Below are 23026 nucleotides of genomic sequence, written 5' to 3' on the forward strand. Positions count from 1 at the left end.
AGCAGCAGCCCCAGCACATTAGCGAGAAACGCTGTGCACCAGCCGCTCTCCCCACCTGATGGATGGGAGTCATTAGGCCAGGCTGCAGGACACCTGAGCAGCATGAAATACGGTGACAGGACCAGGGGCTGAGACTGTTGGGGCTAACAGTGTTAATATCTCCATTTTAGTGCATCATTGGTCCGCACCTCTCTGCAAGTGATAAATGCACCCGTGCTCTAGGCCTGGGATGGAGGTTCTCTTCCACCTTTGCTCATCTCCTCCAGAAAAATGAGTTACACTTTTTAAAGGGGGACAGGGTTGGCTGGGCGGGAACCAAAATCCATCTTTCCAGAGAAAGGAAGGTTCGGCTGGGTGAGGAGAGGGTGGGGGGCTGGGGGAGCCGGAAGGCATTAAAGAAATGGCATCTGTTGCCCATGATGGATAGTATGCGGCTTCTTTTGAGCGAAAAAGATGTGTTCGTTGAGAACTTTGAGAAGCCTGTCTTCCTTCTCATCCCCCCTTCCTTCCTCTTCATTCCTTCCCTCTGTGTTTCTTGGGCACCTACTATGTGCCAGGAACCATGCTATGCTGCAGTGAACATGACATTCCAAGCTCAAACTGTCTTCAGGGCCTTTGCACTTGCTTTGTCTTCTGCCTCGATTACCTCCCTGCAAGGTTTACACCTCCTTCTTGCCTTCTGCGGCCTGCTTAACTGTCACCCCCTAGAGAGGCCTTCCCAGACCCCAACTATCAGAACAGTCACCCTCCCCCAGCTGCTTTCTGCCCTGCCTCCCTGTTGTTGCCTTCATAGTGCTCACCACAACACAAAACCACCCTGTTCATTTCGTACCTGTGGATTTCTTCTCTGTGACTCCATTGGGGACCCAGTGTGTGCATGCCAGCTGTGCAGGAGGCCCCCACCCCGAGCACACGGCAGGGGACCTTCAGACACAGTCCCTGCCCTCCAGATCATCTCCCCATCTCAAGATCCCTCATTTAATCACAGCCACCAAATCCCTTTATTCACAGGTTCTAGGGATCTGTTGGACATCTTTGGGGCTATTATTCTGCCTACCACAGAGCAGAAAGGTGAAAATAAACGATGATATAAAGACTTGGCAGAGCGATAAGTGCAGAGCTCCCAGAGGCAGAAAAAGACTTGATGTGCTCCACGACCCAAAAGGATGCCTGTATAGTTACTAGCCTATGGACACGGCACCTCACAGGGCAGAATTCCAGGCATCCAAATGTTCATCAAGCGCCATCTGCTCACTCAGTAAATAATTTAAGGCCAGTGACTGTCTTGTGGAGGCTCAGTATCTTTTAGCTGTGGGTAGCAAAAAGCCTATGTAATGGTGAGTTAAACACTTGCTACCCAGTAAGATTCGAAACAGTTGTGCCGTAGGTTGTTGCCGTGGGTCAGAAATTCACCAAGCATCATTTTCTATCATTTCACTCTACCTTTCTAACCATCTCTGGCATTTTCTGAATTTGTTGTCTCGTGACCTCAAAATGGCTACCACAGCTCCAGGCATCACACGGTAACGTGACAGCATCCAAATAGGAAGGGAAAGTAAGGAGGAAAAAGGTCTCTCCTAAGCTGCCTCCCTTTAATCCTAGAGGAAAACCTTTCCCAGAAGCCCCTCCCCACCTTCCTCACTGGCTTTGGTGGATCCCAAGTCAAGAGGGGTACAGGACTGGGGCACCTGGGTGGCTCATTCAGTTAAGCATCTGCCTTCAGCTCAGGTCATGATCTCTTGGTCCTGGGATCGAGCCCCACATCAGGCTCCCTGCTCAGTGGGAAGTCTGCTTCTCCCTCTGCCCCCCACTCATTCCCTCCATCTCTCTCTCTCCAAATAAACAAAATCTTTAAAAAAAAAAAAAAAAAAGAGGTTGGGGGAACAGGACAAGACCCTGGCAAACAAGGCTGGGGTTGTCACAGCTTGCTTAGACAGTCATAGCTCATCCTCTAGATGTGGGCCAAGCGCTGCCAAATTCTGAGTTATGGAAGCAAGAAAGAAGAGAGTGGTATTGGGTAGGCAAGAACTTTAGCCAGTGATTGAATTTTCCAGTGATAAAAATGCAGTCAGTCATCTTCTCGGGAGCCTGACATGACCTCTCTGTGGCTCAGTGTCCTCATCTGTGAGATAAGACAGAGTGCCTCCCTGAGCATTCATGACCAGGTTAAACGAGGTCATGTGTGTGGCCCAGAACATGCACGCTCACCCAACGTTAATGACTGTGGGATGACCATGACTGTGAGGGCAGTTCGTTCTGGCCTGCGGCAATTTAACTCTGGTTACATCAATTCTCTTCTTTCTCACTCTCATGCCCACTTGGAAAAAGTGCTCGTGTTTTTGTCTGGGCAGTTCGGTGAGCTAGGAAACAAAGCACTAGCCCACAGTCTGGCTCCAGAACAGTGGCCCTAAGACACTATTATCGGAGACGCTGGGTGGCACAGGCTGACACCGTGGGATCCAAACCCTGCATCGTGACACCGAGGAACTCACTAGCCAGCCTCCCCCCACCCCCAGCCCTGCACACGGGCACACGCGCCCCATGCGACGGTATTCCTCGCCCTTGCGACCTCGTGTGCCTCCACGCAATCATAGTAGCCACCCTGAGCCCACGTGCCAGGCACCGGGAAGAGCCACAACCGCTGTGGGCGGCAAATAGGATGCCCGGTGTCCGGGCAGAAAGACCAGCCGCCGCTCCGCCTGCGCAGCCAGGGCTGGAGCCGGCTCCGGCCATTGGGAGACGAGCAAATGGCAGGGACAGGTGCGAGCCGCACAACCCCCAGCTGAGACTTTCTTCTCCCGGCGACAGGATCCAGGACAACTTTTTAAGAAGGAACGGCCGTCTCACTGCCGGATTCCCTCCCGGGTCAGCGCGCCACCTGTGCCCTAAGACCTTCCCAGAGATGGGGAGAGGGTCCACCCATGTGCAGGCTGCTCGGGATGAGCCGGGCCACCCGGGCTCCGAGGGAATGCACAACCGTGCGGCCCGACCGGGGGCCACCGGCCAGTGGCGGGTGGGGGGGATGGGACGCCCCATGATCCAGGAAACGTCCGCAGGACACAGGGCCTGCGCGGATTCGGGATCAGGCTCTGGCCCTGGGCGGGGCGCTGCGGGGGGCCCGGCGCGGGGCCCTAACCCCGCGGCTGGTGTTCTGTGTTGCAGCACAACATGCCCTTCTGGCGGATATCCTGCCACGCGGACCTGGAGGCGCTGCGACACGCCCTGGAGCTGGAGTATTTATAGCGGAGCCGCGGCCTCGCCACCTGCCGTCGCAGGTGCATCCCACGCCCCCACCCACGCCCTCGCCGTCCCCGCCTCCCCGCCAGATGCCGGACGCCGGGCAGGGCCCCTGCGGCCGAGAGGACGTGCCTGGTGACCATCTCAGCGGCTGTCCCTGTGGTCCGAGCGCGGGTCCGGAGACGCCGGGAAGCCCACAGCGGCTCTGGAACATTTGACTTTGGAGAAGAGGACTGGCTCGGAGACCAGGCCTTCCTACAAGGCCCACAGAACAGAAGCGAGGAATTGCTGATTTGGGGGAGGGCCGGTAGTGAGGGGGGGACAGGCCTGGGGGTTTTTTGTTCTGTTTTGTTTTTCTTTTTAATTTATGGACTAATCTCGTTACTCCGGTATTACGCTCTTGTCCCTGTGTTGTCGGTGTTCTTAGTCTTGGGTGGTTTGGTTTTCTAGCCTGGCTTGTGGGCCGGTGCAGTTGGCATTTCCGTACTCTCTGCTCCAAGCTGTGCTCTGGGGGGACAATCATTCTTTGAACAATTGGTGAGGGAGGCGATTCGGGGCTGATGGGAAGACTGTTGCCTATTTTTGTTTTTAAAGACCTAACCTGACGTCATGTGGACAGTGCACGTGCCTTATGCTGCCATCTTGTTTTCTAGGAAGAGGGGACCCTGGGGAGGAGGCGGTACTTTGTGACGGATAAAAGGCATTAAATAAAACCACGTTTACATTTTGAAGTGGGCTAGGGTGTCCCTACTTTATGACCATGCTCGAGGCTTCCGTTAGAGGCACTAACAGACTCCAGCCATCCACACCCAGGAGGTTTGGGTGAAACAGACAGACCCGCCCCTTACTCCTCAAATTAACTACCCAGGTTGTCAACCGCTGTTGGGTTGTGAGGACTAAATGTCCCGTGCCGGTTTTGACAGAAGCTAGGATTCCACAGTCTGTAAGGTAAGTGTTATTTGCCTGAATTCTAGAGGACCCAGAACTCCCAGCGGTCAAGGATAGGGTCTGCCTCATTCTGTATTCTCAGTCCCCATCACAGTCTGACACAGACACAGCACTGAGGGCTGACGGATGGATGATGGATGGATAGACGGACGGTCAGACAGACAGACGGCAGATGGGTTATGGATGGGGGTGGGAGGATGGATGGATGGATGGGTGGTGGATAGCTGAGACTCACTGGCCCCAGGCTGCTTAACCGTCACTGTTTCCCCAGGCGTGTCTTGCATGTCTTGAGAACAATCTGGGAAGGAGAGGAACTACACTATTCCGCGCTCACAAGCAAAAGCCCTTGGCCTCCCAGAAGTCTGAGCGTGACTTGAGAACTTCCTGACCAGCCCAGACAGAGACCCAAGGAAGTCCTCAGGTCAACCTCTGGGTCTGCCTATCCAAGGGCTTTAGAAATCAGAGAGCGACCATTTGGATTTCTTTCCCTTGCAAAGGAGCACTGGGTGTTGTGCAAAAACAATGAATACTGTTACGCTGAAAAAAATAAATAAAATATATATTTCTTTCCCTTGCAAAGGACAGAGACACAACAGAGGCGGCGTACACCAAACAACAGAATTCTTTGGCTTACTTGACTGAAAAGTTTAGGGATGTGTGACCTCAGACACCCCCATCCCAAATACAGAATTCAAGACATGGCTTTAAATTTTTTAACTCAGTCCTTCTCTCCATCTTTGGATGCTTCAGTGTGGTTTCATTTATAGGCATATACTTAAGAGTAGAAGATTTCCACTGGTACAGCACGAATTCTTAAAAGGACGACTGTTCTTGGAAAGTCAGGTTATATCTATTCCGTGAGTTAACAAAAGTCCTTGTGGTTCAAATATTTTTAATTGGTTCTTCCTTAGTTACTTGTAACCAAAGGCATCCCAACTTATATAGCACGTAAGAGTGTCATTGGTGGTACTGTTACATCTCACAGGCTCAGATTTCTGCTCAGAATATCAGTCATTCATATTGCCAACATCTGGAGCTGGGTATTTGTCACCAGATGTTACTCAAGCATCTAAAATGCACTGGCAGGGGCGCCTGGGTGGCCCAGTGGGTTCAAGCCTCTGCCTTCGGCTCAGGTCACGATCCCGGGGTCCTGGGCTCCAGCCCTGCATCGGGCTCTCTGCTCAGCGGGAAGCCTGCTTCTCCCTCTCCCACTCCCCCTGCTTGTGTTCCCTCTCTCACTGAGTCTCTCTCTGTCAAATAAACAAATCTTTTAATTAATTAATTAATTAAATGCTTGAAGGCTAGCGGTGTCTGGCTGGCTCAGTCAGGAAGCATGATGTGACTCTGGATCTTGGGGTTATGGGTTCAAGCCCCAAGAGATTACTTTAAAAAAAAAGTCTAGAAAAAAATTTCTTAAAGATTTTATCCATTCATTTGACAGAGAGAAAGACAGCACAACGAGGGGGAACAGGAGAGGGAGAAGCAGGCTCCCACTGAGCAGGGAGCCCAAACACCCAGGTGCCCCTAAAAAAATTTTTTTAATAAATTGCCTGAAGGCTACAAAACAAACATTTTACTTTTTTAAAAAAAACATTTTATTTTTTAGAGGGGCGCCTGGGTGGCTCAGTCAGTTAATCATCTGCCTTTGGCTCAGGTCATGATCCTGGGTCCTGGAATCAAGCCCCATGTCAGACTCCCTACTCGGCAGAGAGCATGTTTCTCCCTCTCCCTCTGCCTGCCACTCTGCCTACTTGTGCTCTATATCGCTCTGTCAAATAAATCTTTAATAAAAAAAAAAAAAAGATTTTTGGGGCGCCTGGGTGGCTCAGTGGGTTAAGCCTCTGCCTTCGGTTCAGGTCATGATCTCAGGGTCCTGGGATTGAGCCCCACATCGGGCTCTCTGCTCGGCAGGGAGCCTGCTTCCTCCTCCCTCTCTGCCTGCCTCTCTGCCTACTTGTGATCTCTATCAATAAATAAATAAATAAATAAATCTTTAAAAAGAAAAAAAATTTTATTTTTTAGGGATGCCTGGGTGGCTCAGCTGGTTAAGCATCTGCCTTCAGCTCAGGATCCCAGTGTCCTGGGATCGAGTCCTGCATCACAAGGAGCCTGCTTCTCCCTCTGGCTGCCTCTCCCCCTGCTTGTGCTCCCTCTAACAAATAAAATCTTGAAAAAAAAAAAAAAAAGATAAAAAATTAAAAAAAAGAGAGAGAGATTTTATTTTATAAGTAATCTCTCCATCCAATGTGGGGCTCCAATCCACAGCCCTGAGATCAAGAGTCACCCACTTCACCAACTGAGCCAGTCAGGGGGTGCCCTACATTTTTTCCAAAAAACAAAAAAACTACTACTTAGGGCACCTGGCTGGCTCAGTCTGTGAAGCATGCAACTCTCCATCTCAGGGATGTGAGTTCAAGCCCCACAATGGGTGTAAAATAAAATCTTTCTAAAAATAAAACTGCTTTTTAAACTTATAAAAAGATGGTCACTGAGATACACTGAGATACCACTTTCCACATCACATTGGCAAAAATATGAAAGTTCTGGGACTCATAGTACCAGCGGAGCTGTTGGGCCCCTCGCAGATTGCTGGCAGAAGCTGAAGCTGGCACAACTCCCCAGGAGGGGAAGTTGGCAGTGTTTACCCAATCTGTAAATGGTATCCAGCAATTCCACTTCTGAGAACTGATCTATAGATATATTCATGTGGCTGTGAAAGCTCCAAACAGATATATTTCCTACAACATTGTCTGTAATAGCGAAGAATGAAAACCACCTAAACACCCGTCAGTGGTGAGCGGGTGAAAGGACAGCACAGTCACGGGATGGAATACTACGCAACCATGAAAAAGAACAAGGCTCTTCCCTACGTATCAGTCTGGGAAGGTTGCCTAAACACACCACTAAGTGAAAAAGGGCAGTTTCAGAACAGCATGTGTCACAAGCCACCTTTTGTATAAAAATGGAGAAAAAAGTAAAACCTGTAGGATCCTTCTGCAAAAAGAAATTTTGGAAGAAGATACACGAAACTAATGAAAACGGTGACCCACAGGAGCGATGAGACATGGGGGCATAAGTGGGAGAGTGCCTTCCTTATATACTGAATGCTGAGAGTACTGAGATGTCAGTTCTAGAGATTTCTCGGTCACAGCTGGTTGCTGTAGGTAGCTCGTATCTAGCCAGTTTCCCCCACGCGGCAACACTAGCCCTTTCCTGTGGGACTCTGGGTGCGAGTGGGAGGCTGCAGAAAGCTGGTCTGTGAATCAGGCAGCCTCCTTGTTGCCCATCCCAGCAAGCATGGTCTCTGCCAAGCCACCATCACCCAAAGGGGAGCAGTGGTGGTCTCCAAGGTCAGAGCCAGGGACGCCTGATAAAGCCCTATCCCGTTTCAGAGCCACGGAGCTGGCCGTTCATCCTGCCACCAGACGAAGCCGGGGTTTAACATTCACCAGGTGCTCTACTCGGCCTGTGGCCGTGGACATGAAAAGAGACCAAGGCCTTCTCGCCAGCGGACTTCCCCGCAGAGGGCAGAGGACACAAGCAGGCAAACTGACCATGAGCCACAGACTTTCCCACTCCCCGTTTGTCCTGCAGGAGCAACAGCAGAGCGCCGGTGACAAGCCCGACCCCAGCACTCACACCCCAGCTCCCCACGCACAGGCTTGTGCCACAACCCAACTCCCCTTCCAAGAACCACCTTGAGGGCAGCAGAGCGGCAGCCGGGGGACCCCCACAGGGAGGAGAGGGGAAATCTTGGAGGCCTAAGCCAGCCAATTTCCGAAAGCCGGCCTGAGGGGAGCCTGGGTGGCTCAGAAGGTTAAGCGTCCAACTCTCCATCTCAGCTCAGGTCTTGATCTCAGGTTCGGGAGTTCAAGCCCCACACTGGGCTCCACTCTGGGTCCAGAGCCTACCCTAAAAGGGGGAGGGGGAAGCCTAAGAACATCTTTTTGAAGGAGATCCCAGGATCTGTCCAGTGAAACATTCAGGGTCCAAAAAGCAGCCTCTTGTCCAGCGGATAAACACCGAGGGTCTTTTTGTTGGTTGAGATTGTGACTTCCTGAGTATACACATGGCGGTGCTGGGTCAACAAGGGGGTTGCTGTCCTCTCAGACACTGGCTGGAGTCCAGAAGGGAGCATTGGGGTGATGAGGCCCAGAGTAGCCGGAACCGTGTGGGGACGCTGTGGACAGCCTGCCCCCCGCTGAGAAGGTGGCATCTGAGCTCAGACCTGGCTGGTGAGAAAATCCAGGGCAAGCACTCCAGGGGGAAAGAAGGAAGTACAGAACTTGTGGGCAAACAAAGCTTTCAAGCTGGAGGGAAAGAAGGGAAACCTGGGAAGACTGGAGGCGAGGTCACAGGTCATGGGGTCAGAGGGTAAGGCCCAGACAGATGTGGTCGGATCCTTTTGGTCACGGATTTGGAATTTTCCTGGGGTCAAGATTTTATTCTAAATCCAATGAGGACCCACGAGAGGGTTTTAAGCAGGAGACTGGCATGATCGGATTGGTATTTTTAAAAATGGCTACTGTGGGGACAGTGGTTTGGAGGGAGAAGGATAGAAGTAGGGTGTCCAGGGGCGCCTGGGTGGCTCAGTGGGTTAAGCCTCTGCCTTCAGCTCATGTCATGATCTCAGGGTCCTGGGATCGAGTCCCGGATCAGGCTCTCTGCTCAGCGGGGAGCCTGTTTCCCCTTCTCTGCCTACTTGTGATCTTCCCATCAAATAAATAAATGAAATCTTAAAAAAAAAGAAGAAGAAGAAGAAGAAGAAGAAGAAGTAGGGTGTCCAGTCGAAAACAACTGGAATTGCTCATGAACTTAAATAATTTGAAATTTCATCTTACAACCTACAGAGAGTTCCCTGCACAAAGCTCAAGTATGCACCTCAATGTGTTTTTAGCTAGGATCACACTTGGGTAACCACTGCCCCGATCAAGATGGAAGAGCTTTCTAGGAACCCCCAAAAGGCTCCTTCACAGCCTCTCCCAGCCTCTACCCACATTCCATCACTGTCCTGATCTCTGACCAGTCTGTCTCTCCCCATGGTGCTTTCCACCGCTGTTGATACTAGCTCCGCTTCGAGAAAAGCTATCCCGCTGGTGACCACGAGAGGGCAGTGTGACCCCGCTGCTGGGCCCAGCCGCCCTCCAGGGCCACCCGAAGTGGGCCTGGAAACAATGCAAGGCTGCCCTTGAGAGGATTCAGAGAGCATGACAAAATTCAGCGTGAAGTATCTGGCCCCAGATGAGTAGCCGGTAAGCTCTGGCTGTAGGTGAGACGCCCTTGCAGACATCAGCCCTGTCCACGGGGAGCAGAGTCAGCAGAGTTCTGGGCCTCTTCTGTCTCGCCCCTTGGATCCCCGATGGCCACCTGCTGTGGTTGAATGAGAAGCTGCAAACCGAAGCCCAGCTTCGAACACTAAGCGCCTGCTATGTCCCAGGCACCACGCGAAGCCCTTGACCTACATTAGCTCAGGTCACCCTCACGGGAGAGGAAGCATGGCACGGTGATCAGGCAGGGGACCTCGGGTTAAATCCCAGCTCCTCCCGTTACTCTCCGAAGCCCACTTTTCAGCTGTAACATGGGGGCAACAACAGAACCAACTCACGGATTGCTCACAGCACTGAACGCGTGCAGATAGGACCAGTCCTTAGAACGGCGGCTTCCAGACTTTTCTGACTGCACTCCACAGTGAGCGGTGCCGACCACGTCAAACCGAGAAGAACGCGCACCTGTGTATGTACACACACGTGTGTATGTTGTCTGTGTCTGAAACAGGCTTCACCAACAATGCCTCCCCCATCTTACTGTGACGCATCCTAGTCTATGCCCTCTGCTCTATTATATTTGAAATGGCGCTGGTCACAATCTATTACGACAGTTTCGCTTATAACCCGGTTTTCGGAAGATGCTAGTTTAGAACAACGTTCGGCCAACAGTGCGTCCACCTTCTAATTAACTGCGGTGTTCACAAGCCCCATTTTACAGAGGGGGAGATGGAGGCCCAGAGGGGTGTTGTGGTGTGCCCTTGACTTTGCAGCCGGAATGTGGCTGAGCTGGACCCCAACCCAGCATCCTTGACAAATGACTGTTTTTCGGCCCAAGGCTGCCAACTGGTGGCTCACAGTCCAGATTGGGCCCACAGAGACACTTCATTGTTGTTCATGTTAACGCATTCAAACATTGGCCCAACTATTCAAAACCTGAGAGATTTGGGGTGCCTGGGTGGCTCAGTGGGTTAAGCCTCTGCCTTCAGCTCAGGTCATGATCTCAAGGTCCTGGGATTGAGCCCCACATCGGGCTCTCTGATCAGCGGGGAGTCTGCTTCCCCCCACCGCCTGCCTCTGCCTACTTGTGATCTCTGTCAAATAAATAAAATCTTTAAAAAATAATAATAATAATAATAAAATAATAAAACTTGAGAGATTTAACTCAAAATCCAGTCTCTCAACTTCTCTCCAAAAACAAAGCCGAGGATAGGGCAACGCTGGGCCTGCAGGTACACACGATCGGCTGGGGCCCCTCTGCAGCTCCTGCGGTCACTGCTCCAACCTCGCCAAATGCCACCGTCCCCGCCACGCCCTGTCACCTCCCTGACACATCACCTACCATGACACATGGCACTGGTTTTTCCATAGAAAACACATTTTTCTATCAAAAGTGGAAGGAAAATAAAAACTAAACTAAGAACTACAGGTTTCAAGAAGAAAATAGAGGCATGAGTCTATTCTAACATGTTTGGTATTTAAAAAATACACGTCTGTGTCCACTCTCCCCCGACCTGTTTCACTAGTTTCTGTTCCCCACCTGGTCCTGGGAGCAGAGCTGGCGACTCCCATCTTATCACCACCTCGCAGCTACATCTCTTTGTCCACAGCCGTGGCCCCAGCACCTGAAACTGCCCAGCCAAGAATGGGTGCCTAATGAGGGAGGGAGAGAGGAAGTAGCTTTTATATGAAAGCTTCTCAAATGATGACAAATGTAAAGGTTGAGAGCAGACATTCTTTTGCATATCAGACTGGGTTCGAGTCGCTTCTGCCACTAACTAGCTGTGTGACCTCAGACGGCTTCCTCAACCTCTCTGGGTCTGGTGTCCTCAGCTGCCAAGTGCCAGTTATTAGGATTCAGTGCACATAAGCTGCCTGGAATGTAAAAGATGCTACAGAAATGAAGTAGCCTTTCCTGCAGACCACCAAAGTGAACCGAGGTCAGTACCAGTTGCCTTAAGCTGTCTACAGCCCAGCTGACCTGGTCTTGGATTATCTTCTGGCCCAGGGAGACAATGGTTTTCCATAAAGATCATGCCCTCAAGAAAGCCTGGGGCAGATAGACCCCTGGGCCAGATGGCAAAGCCAGGGGTTTGATTCCCAGCCACAACTCTGGGTGAGAAATGACTTGTTCAGATTCAACCATTGCCCCTCCTTGGGCTGTGCTTTCCTGAATGGAGAGGTGGAAAAGCTGGAAACCCTTCTCAGCCACGGGTCTGGAGCACTGAGGGCCCACAAGTCAGTTACCTTCACAAGAGACCCCTATTTGATACTGAACTAAGTAGGGGAGAAAGCGGGCTGCACACCGGGCATCAGCCTGCAGGTGGAGACGAGAACAATGCTGTGTGGGTCAGATCCCGGGAGCTGGAGCAGCTGCTACAGATCAACAGCGGGGCTTCCTCATCCTGGAGGAGCAGCACCCCGCGCCCGTGCCCGCCCCCGCCGACGGTCCTGCCATGAGGCTGCCTCAGCCCTCCTCCTGAGTCTATAAACACTCATCCTGTATCAGATCCAATCAGGGAAGCAACCAGATTTGGCCCATGAGTTAGGGGTGAGATACGTATTATGGGACTTAGGTCTTCTACGGGGGTCAGAGGAGTTGGAAAAGCGGCGCCCAGAGTCACCAACGAGGCAAACAGAAGACGTGGGGCATGTCCAGCCACCAAAGTGAGTCTGCAGAGGCGCCAGCAGAGAAATCAACGAGGAACCTTGGCCTCTGCAGCCAAGCACTCAGGGGCGGACCAGCTGCTGGTGTCCAGTCCAGGAGTCAGAAACAAGACCCGCGTGTAGCACAGAAGCCAGCAAGGACAAGCTGGAGTCTGAGGGCACGTCTGCAGCTGTCCTAGCCACAGCAACCTTGCAAGAGAACAGGCCGCTGCTTCCCTTCCGCCTTCAAAGTCACATGTGAGTCCCGCTTTGGGTCAATTCTAACTCGGCACCATTCAAGGGAAAAGGATTCTGGGAAATGTAGTTCCAGCCCAGCCGACTTATCTCAGGCCCCACTACAGCCTGGTTCGCTTACTACCCCCCTCTGCTTTACCTGGCCGGGTGAATTCTGCTGGCCAGAATTCTGGCCAGGCTGACAGTCTCTGGGAAGTTCTTCAGGGAAAACATTTCTATGTGTGAAACACAACTCAGATTAATGCCACTGAGTTTTACACTTAAAAACGGTTAAAAGAGGGACGCCTGGGTGGCTCAGTTGGCTAACCTGCTGCCTTCAGCTCAGATGATCCTGGGGTTCTCGGATCGAGTCCCACATCGGGCTCCTTGCTCGGCAGGGAGCCTGCTTCCTCCTCTCTCTCTGCCTGCCTCTCTGCCTGCTTGTGTGTACTCTCCCTGACAAATAAATAAGATCTTTTTAAAAAAAAAAAAAAAAGGTTAAAAGGGGGGCGCCTGGGTGGGCCAGTCCGTTAAGAGTCTGCCTTCACCTCAGGTCATGATCTCGGGGTCCTGGGATCAACGCTGGCATGGGGCTCCCTGTTCAATGGGGAGTCTGCTTCTCCCTCTCTGTTCCTTTCCCTGCTTGTGCATGCTCTCTCTGTCTCAAATAATTTTTTTAAGAAAATGGCTTAAAGGGCAAATTTTGTTATACATATTTTTACTACAATTAAAAAAAATAATGAATTACTTCAAATGGGTAGATTGTATGGTATGTGAATTATATCTCAATTAAGCTGTTAAAAAAGAAAATCACCCACCCAACTTGCCATCTGCTTTGGAGCACAGTGGGAACCCAGCCTCTTCCTCTCTCCTTCTCTGAGCCCATCAGCCCCACCCCCCACTTGGAATCCCTCCGCTCTGGCCTCAGAGGCCTTCCTTCTCTTCCTGGAAGATGCCGGGTCCCCACCTCAGGTCTCTTACATTTGTTCTTCCACCCGGGACATTCTTCCAACCAAGTTAATGGCTCTCAGCTCTGGCTGCCCAGTAGGATCACCTGAGAAACTTTGAAAGGACAGAAGCCCAAACCCCAGCCTGGAGAGTGGGATGTCATTATTTGGGGAAAGCAGATAGGGTCTCAAAATTTACCTGTTTGTTATTACTAAAAAAAGCAAAAACAAAAAACCCTTCCCAGGTGCTTCTAATGTTCCACCGAGAATAACCAATGGCCTGGTCATCACAGCTCGGTACCCGTTCCTTCAGGTTTCTGCTCGGGGACCAGCTCCTTTGAGAGGCCGACCCCAAACACACCATCAACGTCCCCTCCACGCCCCACTCATTTACCTTCAACATTATCTGTCCCACCTAGGATCATATTATCTGCATAGTTGACTGCTTCCCGTGGGGAATGTCAGATGAGGACAGAGGCTGCACCTGTTTTGTAAGTACTGTGTCCTCAGTGCTTAGTCCAGACAGAGTGCTCGGTAAGCAGCTGTCACCTGAATGATTGGCTTTGGCCCACCTCTCTGTCCCCCTTGGTCCAGCTCCGGCTCTGGGGCTGCAGTTCTAGGCGAGGGCCACCAGGTGGCGAGAGTGCCCGATCGCATTATGGTCCTCCGCAGCCGCAGCCGGTCCTGCCCCGCGCCGGGCCATCCTTAAAACGTAGCGAGGACCATGGCAAACCCCTCTGTGTCCTCCCTCTTCTCGTTCGTCCATCCAGACTCTTCAGGCATCTGAAAATACTCGACCGGGACTAGCGCCAGGGAGGAAGTCTCGGCACCCTGTCTGGAAGCTCAGAGTTGTCCCTCTCTCGTCTGGTTTCTCACAGACCCTCTGGTACACGCTTGGAGGACTCCCACGGGACCCCCAACCCTATGGCCAGTGTTCGGGGACTATCCGAGGACTCACTCCTGGGGGGGCTGTGACGTGCACTGTCCTCTTGCAACCCAGGGTGACGGACCCACAGGGCAATGAAGAAGTGTTGGAGAAATTCCCCAGACCTCAGGATAAGTAAAAAAGGCAACAAGACAGGAGGGTGTGTGTTAAATGCTGCCGGTTATGTTCCAAAAAGAGAAAAAAACTGCCTCCCCACAGGGGTCTGTAAATGCACAGACTGAAGGGTGCATAGGAGAGGGACCAGGGAGAGCCAGGGGGGCTGGGAGCACACCCATGTCTTTCCAAATGGGAGGCACGGGTCTAGTCAAATATATAGTAAAACTCGACATTTTTTTAAAAATCACCACTTTCTCTACCACTTCCTCCTCGGGTGCTTCCTTCCCTAGGAGGCTGCAGCTGAGACCCCCTGGGTGCAGGGTCGGGGTGCTGGGGAACCTCACAGTGAGGAAGGCTCAGAGGTTGCCCCTGCTTAAACGCGGCCCCACCCAGGAACCGTGCATCCTTCCAAGCCCTGGCGACACAGCTCACCTGTGAGTGGGACACACAAGAGGAAGTCACAAATATGTATTAACTTTGCTCAAGGATATGAAAACTAGTAAGAGGCTGGGACAGAGAACAATGGGGGGAGGGAAGTGGCTGCTTCAGAGGTGACACCTGAAAGACAATCCAAGATGCCAGCCACAGAAGGGTGTGCCAGGCCAAGGGCACAGCAAGTGCAAGGGCCCTGGGGCCGGATAGGGGCTGGTTTGCTGGAGCTGAAGAAACGGGATACTGCGGTCCTGCTTACCACCTCAGCCTCGTTCTCTAAGGTGGGGCTGTGTCCACTGCCCCTCTGTGGTCTTCAAATGACACAGCAAGGGGCACATACATGCCCAATGAAAGGAAGCTGAGGGGCGCCTGGGTGGCTCAGTGGGTTAAGCCTCTGCCTTCAGCTCAGGTCATGATCTCAGGGTCCTGGGATCCAGCCCCGCATTGGGCTCTCTGCTCACCAGGGAGCCTGCTTCCCACCTCCCCCCGCCGCCTGCCTACTTGTACTCTCTCTCTCCGTCAAATAAATAAAATCTTTAAAAAAAAAAAAAAAAAAGAAAAGGAAGAAAGAAAGAAAAAAAGGAAGCTCAAAAAATTTCTAACCCAAAAAAAGATGATGGCCTATTTGCCGGAAAAAGCATTCAGTAGCAGTCCAATTAGAATTTCTCCAGCTCCATGGCCTTGAGCTAGTTACTTCTTTGGGCCTGTTTCTACAGGAGACCCTGGCAGCTCCCATCACGGTGGCCCACACCCTCCGCATGAATATCAGGGGCCACTGACCCTACATGGGGTACCCTCCCCACCTGCACTCCTCTCAGCCCTACCAGCCACCTTGCAGGCTATCAAGCATGTCAAGCTCACAGTGAATACCCCAGGGCCTTTGTACCTGCTGGTTCCTGTCTAGGATACTCACCCACTCCAGGTCCGCACAGCCAGCTCTTCATTCAGGTCTCAGGTCAAACCCCCAGCATGGGTTCCACTGGGAAGTCACCTTCACCCCTTGGTGTTATTTTAAAATATGCCCATTTGGGGTTCATTCCCGGGTTTTAGCACCATAAATAAATTAATTTATTAATAATTAATTAATAATTATTAATAATTATTATTATTATAATATAATAATATATATTTATATATTATTTTTATAATATATATTTTTATAATAATTTTATAATAATAATAAATATAAATATAAAAATAATTTTATAATAATTATAATAAATATATATAATTTATTATATATATTATATATATATTATATGTATATATATAAATAAAATATATATAAATAAATAAATAAAATAAATAAAATATATAATAATATATTCTATATAATATATACTATATATAATTATATAATATATTATATATAATATAATATTTATTATAATAATAATTATAATAAATCAATAAATATTTATTATTAATAAATTAATTTATTTGAAAATAATATTTAATTAATTAAAAAAATGAAGTATCCCCATTATGTTCCTTTCCCAGCAGTGGTCAGCAAATGGCCTGTGGCCCAAATCCAGCCCATCCTTGGCTTTTGTAAGGCCCATGAGCTGAGAATACAGTATTTACATTTTCAAATGATTGGTAAAAAAATCAAAATGTTGTGTGATCCACAGAAGCCAAATGACCCGGGTGGGCCTAAGCCGTGTTAAGGTCGCATGCTGGCCACGCCATTTCCGAAAGTTCGGGCCCCAACCCTCGCCACGGGAAGACCGTCCCCCTCCCCTTCTCACTATCCTGCAAAGGCCAACCAGGATTTCCCTTGTGGTTGGTGCGTCCCTGTCAACAGATTCCGAGGAACAGGACCTCCTTGGAAAGGTGCCCACCGGCAGGCAGCCCCCATTATGTGCTTACCACCTGTGGAGAGGCCCTTGACTTCCTGTGCTGGGTCGTGCAGACCTGATACGGCCATCCCGACCTGATGGAAAACTGCAAATTTGAGGACGACCGAGCCATTTTTCCAAAAACAGTTTAATTAAAAAAAGGTGAAGAATCTGAAAAAAACCAGGGGGGCGGGGGAGGGGCAGAACCCAAAAGAGCATAACGGTGCGAGTCCACTGGCTCAGTCACAAAGAAACACCATCATCAAAAAAGATATTTAAGTTTAATACAAATTTTATACAAAGAAAATGTGAAAAAATACTTCCATATGCTAAAAGCAATTATGCTTCACAAATAAGGCCAGCTAGGCTATTTTTTTTTTTTTTGACAACCGCAATTCACAAATGTTCTTTCTCTCTTTTTCTTCTAATACTCTGTGTAGTTCTTCTCTAATATGGGGAACTAGCTGGAAACTGTACAGTTTGCATCCTCTTATCAACAACGAAGAGAAAGTAAACAGGACTAAAATGTACAACAGAATGTACTGGAATGATATCGTACAGTTAATTTTCTCATATACATACATCACCTTTTGCTTTGTTCAATGCTTTTTGTTTTACACAACATACAAAATGGTACTACAGTATGCGTAGTGTAACAGACAGCACGGCCGAGGTCTTGCTTTCTCTCACACTGCCTTTGTTTCATGCTTACATAAAAACGTAAAATTCCATCGTATAAATAATACATACATGCTGTTCATCCCAGACTCAAATGTCCTCTGCGTGCATCTGGCCTCTGAGTGATCGCTTCCGAGAAGCACGGCATCACTTACCGAGTATGTGTGAGTGTGTTTAAAAAGGAACCACAAAGCAAAGAAAAGATTTCTCTTTGTTTCGGAGCTTTACGACCCTCACGCTTTCTCTGTCCTCTCCTGCGGTGGAGCGGAATGGGGCTTGCTTCCGTCTTCTGGAAATAAGGACCTTATTTCTTCCCTTTTAGGAGTAGTCATCACTGAAACCACACACAATAAACTAGCTTCTCCAGGTGTCCTTCCGGTCCTGAGAGCTTGCATCGTGTAACACAGGAACGTAGTATCAGAAAAGGGCCGATGGCCTGATGGGATGTGCCCACAACGGCACAGGACCTGTGCCCAACCCCTGGTCCCGATGCGCTGCGTACAGATGCCTGAATGCCAATGGCTCGTGTCCCCCCGCGGCACCCACGGAGGAGGGCCTGCGTGCCACACGATCCCAGGACCCAGGCTCCATGCCGCGGTGACAGAGTGGCCGAACGACCATCCCTCCTCCAACGTCCAAACATTCTTTTCGTTGTTGGGTTTATTTTTTTTTAATTGTTGTTCTTTTTCCTTTTTTTTTTTTATAAGTTAAAGTCAATACAAATATAAAAAGGGGAAGGTACTCTAGGTTCAAGGACATCCACAAATTGTACATTATTTACACCTAAAGCATAGGTTTCGTGTGGGTCCAACAGTCCTTAGTCGATGCTAATGCCAGACGCTATGTAGTGTAGGCCGCCCTCCGTGCCAAGGGCAAAGGCCAAGTCCGGTGTCTGGCGTTCTCCAGTCTGAAGGTGGCTGCTCTCCTGTTTCACGTTTCCTTGCTGCTTCCTATTGCCCTGGTGTCTGGTTTTTTTTTCCTCCATGGCGTAGGTGGCTTGTGTCGTGACTTGTCCCTAGTCCCAGAAGGTGTCCAGCCGAGACTCTTTCGGGAGGAGACTCTTCGAACTGGAGCTGGCGTTGTGCTCGGAGCGTGAGGGTCCTCGCTTCTCGTCGCTGCTGCTCCAGCAACTAGACTTACTGCTCCGGGAATGGTCTGCGGAAAAAGAGCGACAGAAGGCAACGTTGAGCGTTCCCGCCAGCGGCACCGAGGCACACCCGCCCCGGCCCTGAGCCTCCTCTGCGGGCCGCGCTCTGCCCGCCCGCCCGCCCGCCCAGGCACCGCAGCTGGTGCCTCGGACCGCTCCCCGACGTTGGGGGAGTAGGGAGTCTCCAGAGGACAAAGGGAGAACGATTTAGCGTTTTAGGATTCCACAGCGGATCAGAGAACAGCAGACTGTCATGTTGTGGACAATCAAGACTGGGGAGGAAGGTACACAGGTGCCAAGGAGGGAAGGTCTCATGCCGCACCCGGAACCATGAACCTGTATTACACGGGGGACCGACACCGAGCACCCCCTGGACACTTCTGCGTCCCAGCTCGGCTGCTGCAAAGTGGCACAGAAATCTGGCATTTGATTTACTTCCTCCTCGTAGTGGAGTTTCTTTAGTCAATTTATCGACAGCTTGAAAAACAGGCCCAGAACCAAACCAAGAGAGGGAGAGGATCACAAAGGAGAAGGAGCGAGGGCCAGAATGGCTAAGTCCGTCCAGAAACACAGACCCATGGACTCCCAGCAAGGGCAGGCTGAGGGGTCACCGAAGGACACAGAACCAGAGATAAGACCTAGGACGGCTTCAAGGACGTGGGTACCACAAGAGCTCAACAGTGGCCGAGGAAGCTAGGAGAAGTTGAAGGACGAGCCAAATGAGGCCCCTGGAAGCTGTCGCAGAGCAAGGTCAGCTTGGCCAGCATGACCGATGTCGAGAGAGCCATCAGCACACCGCCAAGACCCCGTCACGCCCCGGATCGTCTGCCAAGTTCAGAGAGGCTGAGACGGAACTTTGCTTTTAAACTTCCTGAGGTGGGATGACCTTTTAATTGAAAGAAGCCAACGGTCAAACTCAGACAGAATGAGAATGAATGAGGAAGGGACCAGATCAGAGCCGGGGGGGGTGACGCTTCTCACCGCCTGGTGAAAAGGAATGCGTGTGGTTTGGTCATGCGTTCTGGTTTTGGAAGCTCAGTAATGAAGAGAAAGACAAAAATCTCCAAAAGTAACGTGTTCAGTCAGGAGGGACATCTTTTTAACCACCTGCATCAGTCTCGCCAGAAGAGGGGGGATTCGGGGAGACAGCACTGGGGTCAAGGGCAAGTCTTCCCAAGACTCCTGAATCCAGCTCCTCGACAGCATTCGTCCCTGTACGTGACACCCCCCCGGATGGAACCTCAGGAAGGTCTATGGGGAGCAGTGCAGCTGGTCATCAGCCAACGTGAGAAAACCCTACAACAATGCGGTCAGGCGTAGACCCCTGCACCGGAGACAGCCAGGCCCGTGTCTCTGCAGAACGCTGCTCCTCACACTAAGCGGACACATGGCCATGGCGGGTGCGGCCGATCACTGCCGGGGAGAATCAGCGTTAACCCAGAACCCCTTCGGAAAAACAGCAAGGACAACCCCTTCCAGAAGCCAAACCATACATTCTGGCTCTTGTTTCCTACTGCGGTTTTCTGTGGCCACGCGAGGCACAGTTAAGAAATGCGAGAAGGCAGAACAAGCCCCACCTATCTGAAAATAGAAGACATGTCTGCAAAGAGAAATGCACACGTGCATGCGCGCGCACACACACACACGTACACACACGCACGCACACATGCACCACGAGGCTTCTGCAGGCCCGGAACAATTCCTGGCAGCTCTGGGGACACGGTCCTACTTCCCCTTGTGGGCGAGGTAGCTGGGGCACGGGCTGCCAGGCTGTGGCACTCAGGGCTTTGGCAGGCTGCTTGCCACACCGTCGGGGACCGAAGAGCTGGTCCAGGCGGCCTCGGAGACCATCAGGGAGCTCAGGGGCCCCGAATCCTAGCACCGGCTACTTGTGCTCATCAAGATGCTGCCCGCTGTTCTCAGAACTGTGAGCTCTCTCATCAGCTCGCCCTTCTCCAACCAGAGCCGCGCACAGGGGACTGGCGCCCTTTCACTGTGCACGCTGAGTTGCACGCAGGGCCCCTGGCCACCAGCGGTGTGACAGGGGCGGATAAGGTGCACAAGGACAGAAAAGCAACTCTGTGAGCCACGAATTCGGTAGCATGTCAAAGCACAATTCTCAGAACCACCACAATTCTCAGAACCACCAGCTCTACGCACAGCCTAATTCCACCAGGGAAACGGCCCGGAACCATACTGACGCGGAGAGCATCCCCAAGGGAGAGGATTACTGAAAGGGAATCACAACTCCTCTGCACTGACGGCAGGCGGGGCGGGTGAGGAACGTGCCCTGGCCAGGACTGAGGAAGGGACTACAGACGAGGTATCAAGGGGCCAAATCCACGATGACGGGACCCTAAAAAATTACATCTGAAACCGAAGAGCCAAAAATCAGTGATACGAAAGGGCTTTCCGAGGCCATGAGGGTCATGGGGTCCAGCGAAGAGCTTGGTGCAGAAGAACTGGCGGTCGGACAAAAGGACAAAACAAACTCCAGGAGAAGGTACACCTGTGCCTGAACGGGCTCGTAATCCTGGCAGCCCAAGCACCTCCTCGGCCAGAAACGACAAGCTCGGGACGGTGCGAACCTAGCCTCGAGGTCTCCAGCTCGGCCGCCAGCTGCCAGCGAGAAGACCCAGCCACAGTCACGGACAGATGCACCTGTTCTCAACACTGAGGATGGGAGGTCACAGCGGAGCAGAGGGCAGCCACCGAGGGAGGGGACAAGAGACTCCATCTCTAGTTGACAGAACCGCAACTAAAGAATGCGCATTGTATCTGGCCCAGGGAATCCCTATGGCACGTAAACAGTGACACAGGTCACCAGGGAGAAGGGGGAAAAGAGAGGTCATTGATGAGCCCAACTCTCATCTCCTAAAGCCAGAAGTCAGAAAGAAATGTGGAAAACTAACATCCAGAAACAAATGGACAAGGAAATATATAGAAGGAGGTAAGTACCAGGAGTATCAGTGGGGACGGGGCCTAGGAACGGTCCTTCTCTGTATAATTTTATTTTCTCTAACTATATGCCTGTTTTGCTTTAAAATCTCAAAATTAAAATTTGACAAGCAAGCAGCAAGGACGAGCATTCTCCCTCCAACTGTCTCCTCCTCACCCGCCCAGCCACTCGGAGCTCAGGAGCGCCCAGTGGGTTTCAGAGCCCACTCCCTCCCCTCTGCGAGGCTCCACCGCCCACGGCCACCGCCCCGGATGGCAAAAGCCAGCAGGAGTTAAATGCGACGTACAAGGAATTCGAAGGAGAAGCAAACAAGCCCATCTTTCCGCTTTTGCACAATCTCCAGCATAAACCGTTTTGTGAGAAACAGAGGAAAACGGTAAGACGCCAAGTCTGTTGTCCTGACCAGGCCTCTGGGCACCTCCCCCTCGTGTCCCTCCCACTCGTGCTCCTGGATGTCACAGCAACACTGCCTGAAAATACTCTGCTTCGTCCAGTCTCTGACAGTGAGCTCTGGGGTGCTACCCTCCCCTTGCTAATATGCCCCCCGTGCAGCCTCGTCCCACATCCTAAACACGGACGTCTCCCAAGTGCCGCCCCAGATGCACCTCTTTCTTTACCCAAGACCTGCCAAGAAGATCCCTACGGCTGCGGGGATACTGGGACTCTGACCAATCTCGTCTTTGTGAGACAAAGTCTCCAAACACCGTTTAGCATTTAAGACGTCCACAGTGATTCATGGCTCAGAGGTCAATGGTGACTGCACCGGGACAGAAACCACACGGCTTGGGCGCAGCAGTACACGTGAGAACGCAAGAGAGACAGGCTGGAACAAGTCTTAGACATCGATCTGGGCTGGGGACGGAGACAGGTTGGAGACAGGTTATGGTAGCCACTAGCCACACGATGCTATTTAAGCAAAGTAAAAGAAAATGTTAACTTCTATTCCTCAGTCTCCTCGGCCACAGTTCAAAGCTCCAGCGGCCGGAAGTGCCAGCAGCTCCCAGGGGACAGCACAGGTGGAGAACGAGGCCATCACCACAGAATGTTCTAGGGGGCAGCACTGCTCTAGGGCGAGACGCAGGGTGTCAAGGAAGGGACCTAGAAGTACAAGAGGCTATTTAAATGCCATGGGAGGAGGAGGTGCCTGGGTGGCTCAGGCGGTTAGGCGCCCAACTCAGTTTCAGCTCAGGTCATGGTCTTAGGGCTGTGAGATCAAGCTTCACGACCGGCTCCACGTTCAACAAGGAGTCGGCTTGGGGACTCTCCCTCTGCTTCTGTCCTTCCCCCTACTCGTGTGCGCACTTTCTCTCAAATAAATAAATCTTTTAAAAGTAAACAGACAGTGGGGAGGGGGAAAAAAAGTAAACAGACAGGGGACACCTGGGGGGCTTAGTCGTTCAGCATCTGCCTTTGGCTCAGGTCATGAACTGAGGGTCCCACATCGAGCCCCACATCAGGCTCCCCACACAGTGGGAAGCCTGCTTCTCTCTCTCCCACTCCCCCTGCTTGTGTTCCCTCTCTCGCTGTCAAATAATAAAAATCTTCTTTAAAAAAATGAAAAATAAAAATAGACAGACAGATAGCTAACAGCCATGGGAAGGAAGCAACTGAAAGTAATACATCTGGCTATGAGAGGACGGGGAGGGAGAGGCCA

At 51.2% G+C, this 23026-nt stretch overlaps 2 protein-coding genes across 18 annotated transcripts in view; one reads left to right on the forward strand and one right to left on the reverse strand.

Moving 5' to 3' along the window:
- Positions 1-4071, forward strand: part of EYA2 (EYA transcriptional coactivator and phosphatase 2) — a 273594-nt gene extending 269523 nt beyond the window's left edge. The window contains exon 16 of the mRNA XM_045981144.1: positions 3163-4071. Within this exon, the coding sequence (XP_045837100.1) occupies positions 3163-3243 (81 nt within the window). The 3' untranslated portion in view covers positions 3244-4071. The remainder of the gene's footprint in view (positions 1-3162) is intronic.
- Positions 4072-16852: 12781 nt separating this feature from the next.
- ZMYND8 (zinc finger MYND-type containing 8) overlaps positions 16853-23026 on the reverse strand; it is a 127208-nt gene continuing 121034 nt past the window's right edge. For all 17 annotated transcript variants that reach the window (XM_045980454.1, XM_045980459.1, XM_045980460.1 and 14 more), the window contains one exon: positions 16853-18421. In XM_045980454.1, the coding sequence (XP_045836410.1) occupies positions 18197-18421 (225 nt within the window). In that variant the 3' untranslated portion in view covers positions 16853-18196. The remainder of the gene's footprint in view (positions 18422-23026) is intronic.

Source organism: Meles meles, chromosome 16, assembly GCF_922984935.1.
Source record: "Meles meles chromosome 16, mMelMel3.1 paternal haplotype, whole genome shotgun sequence".
Taxonomy (NCBI): Eukaryota; Metazoa; Chordata; class Mammalia; order Carnivora; family Mustelidae; genus Meles; species Meles meles.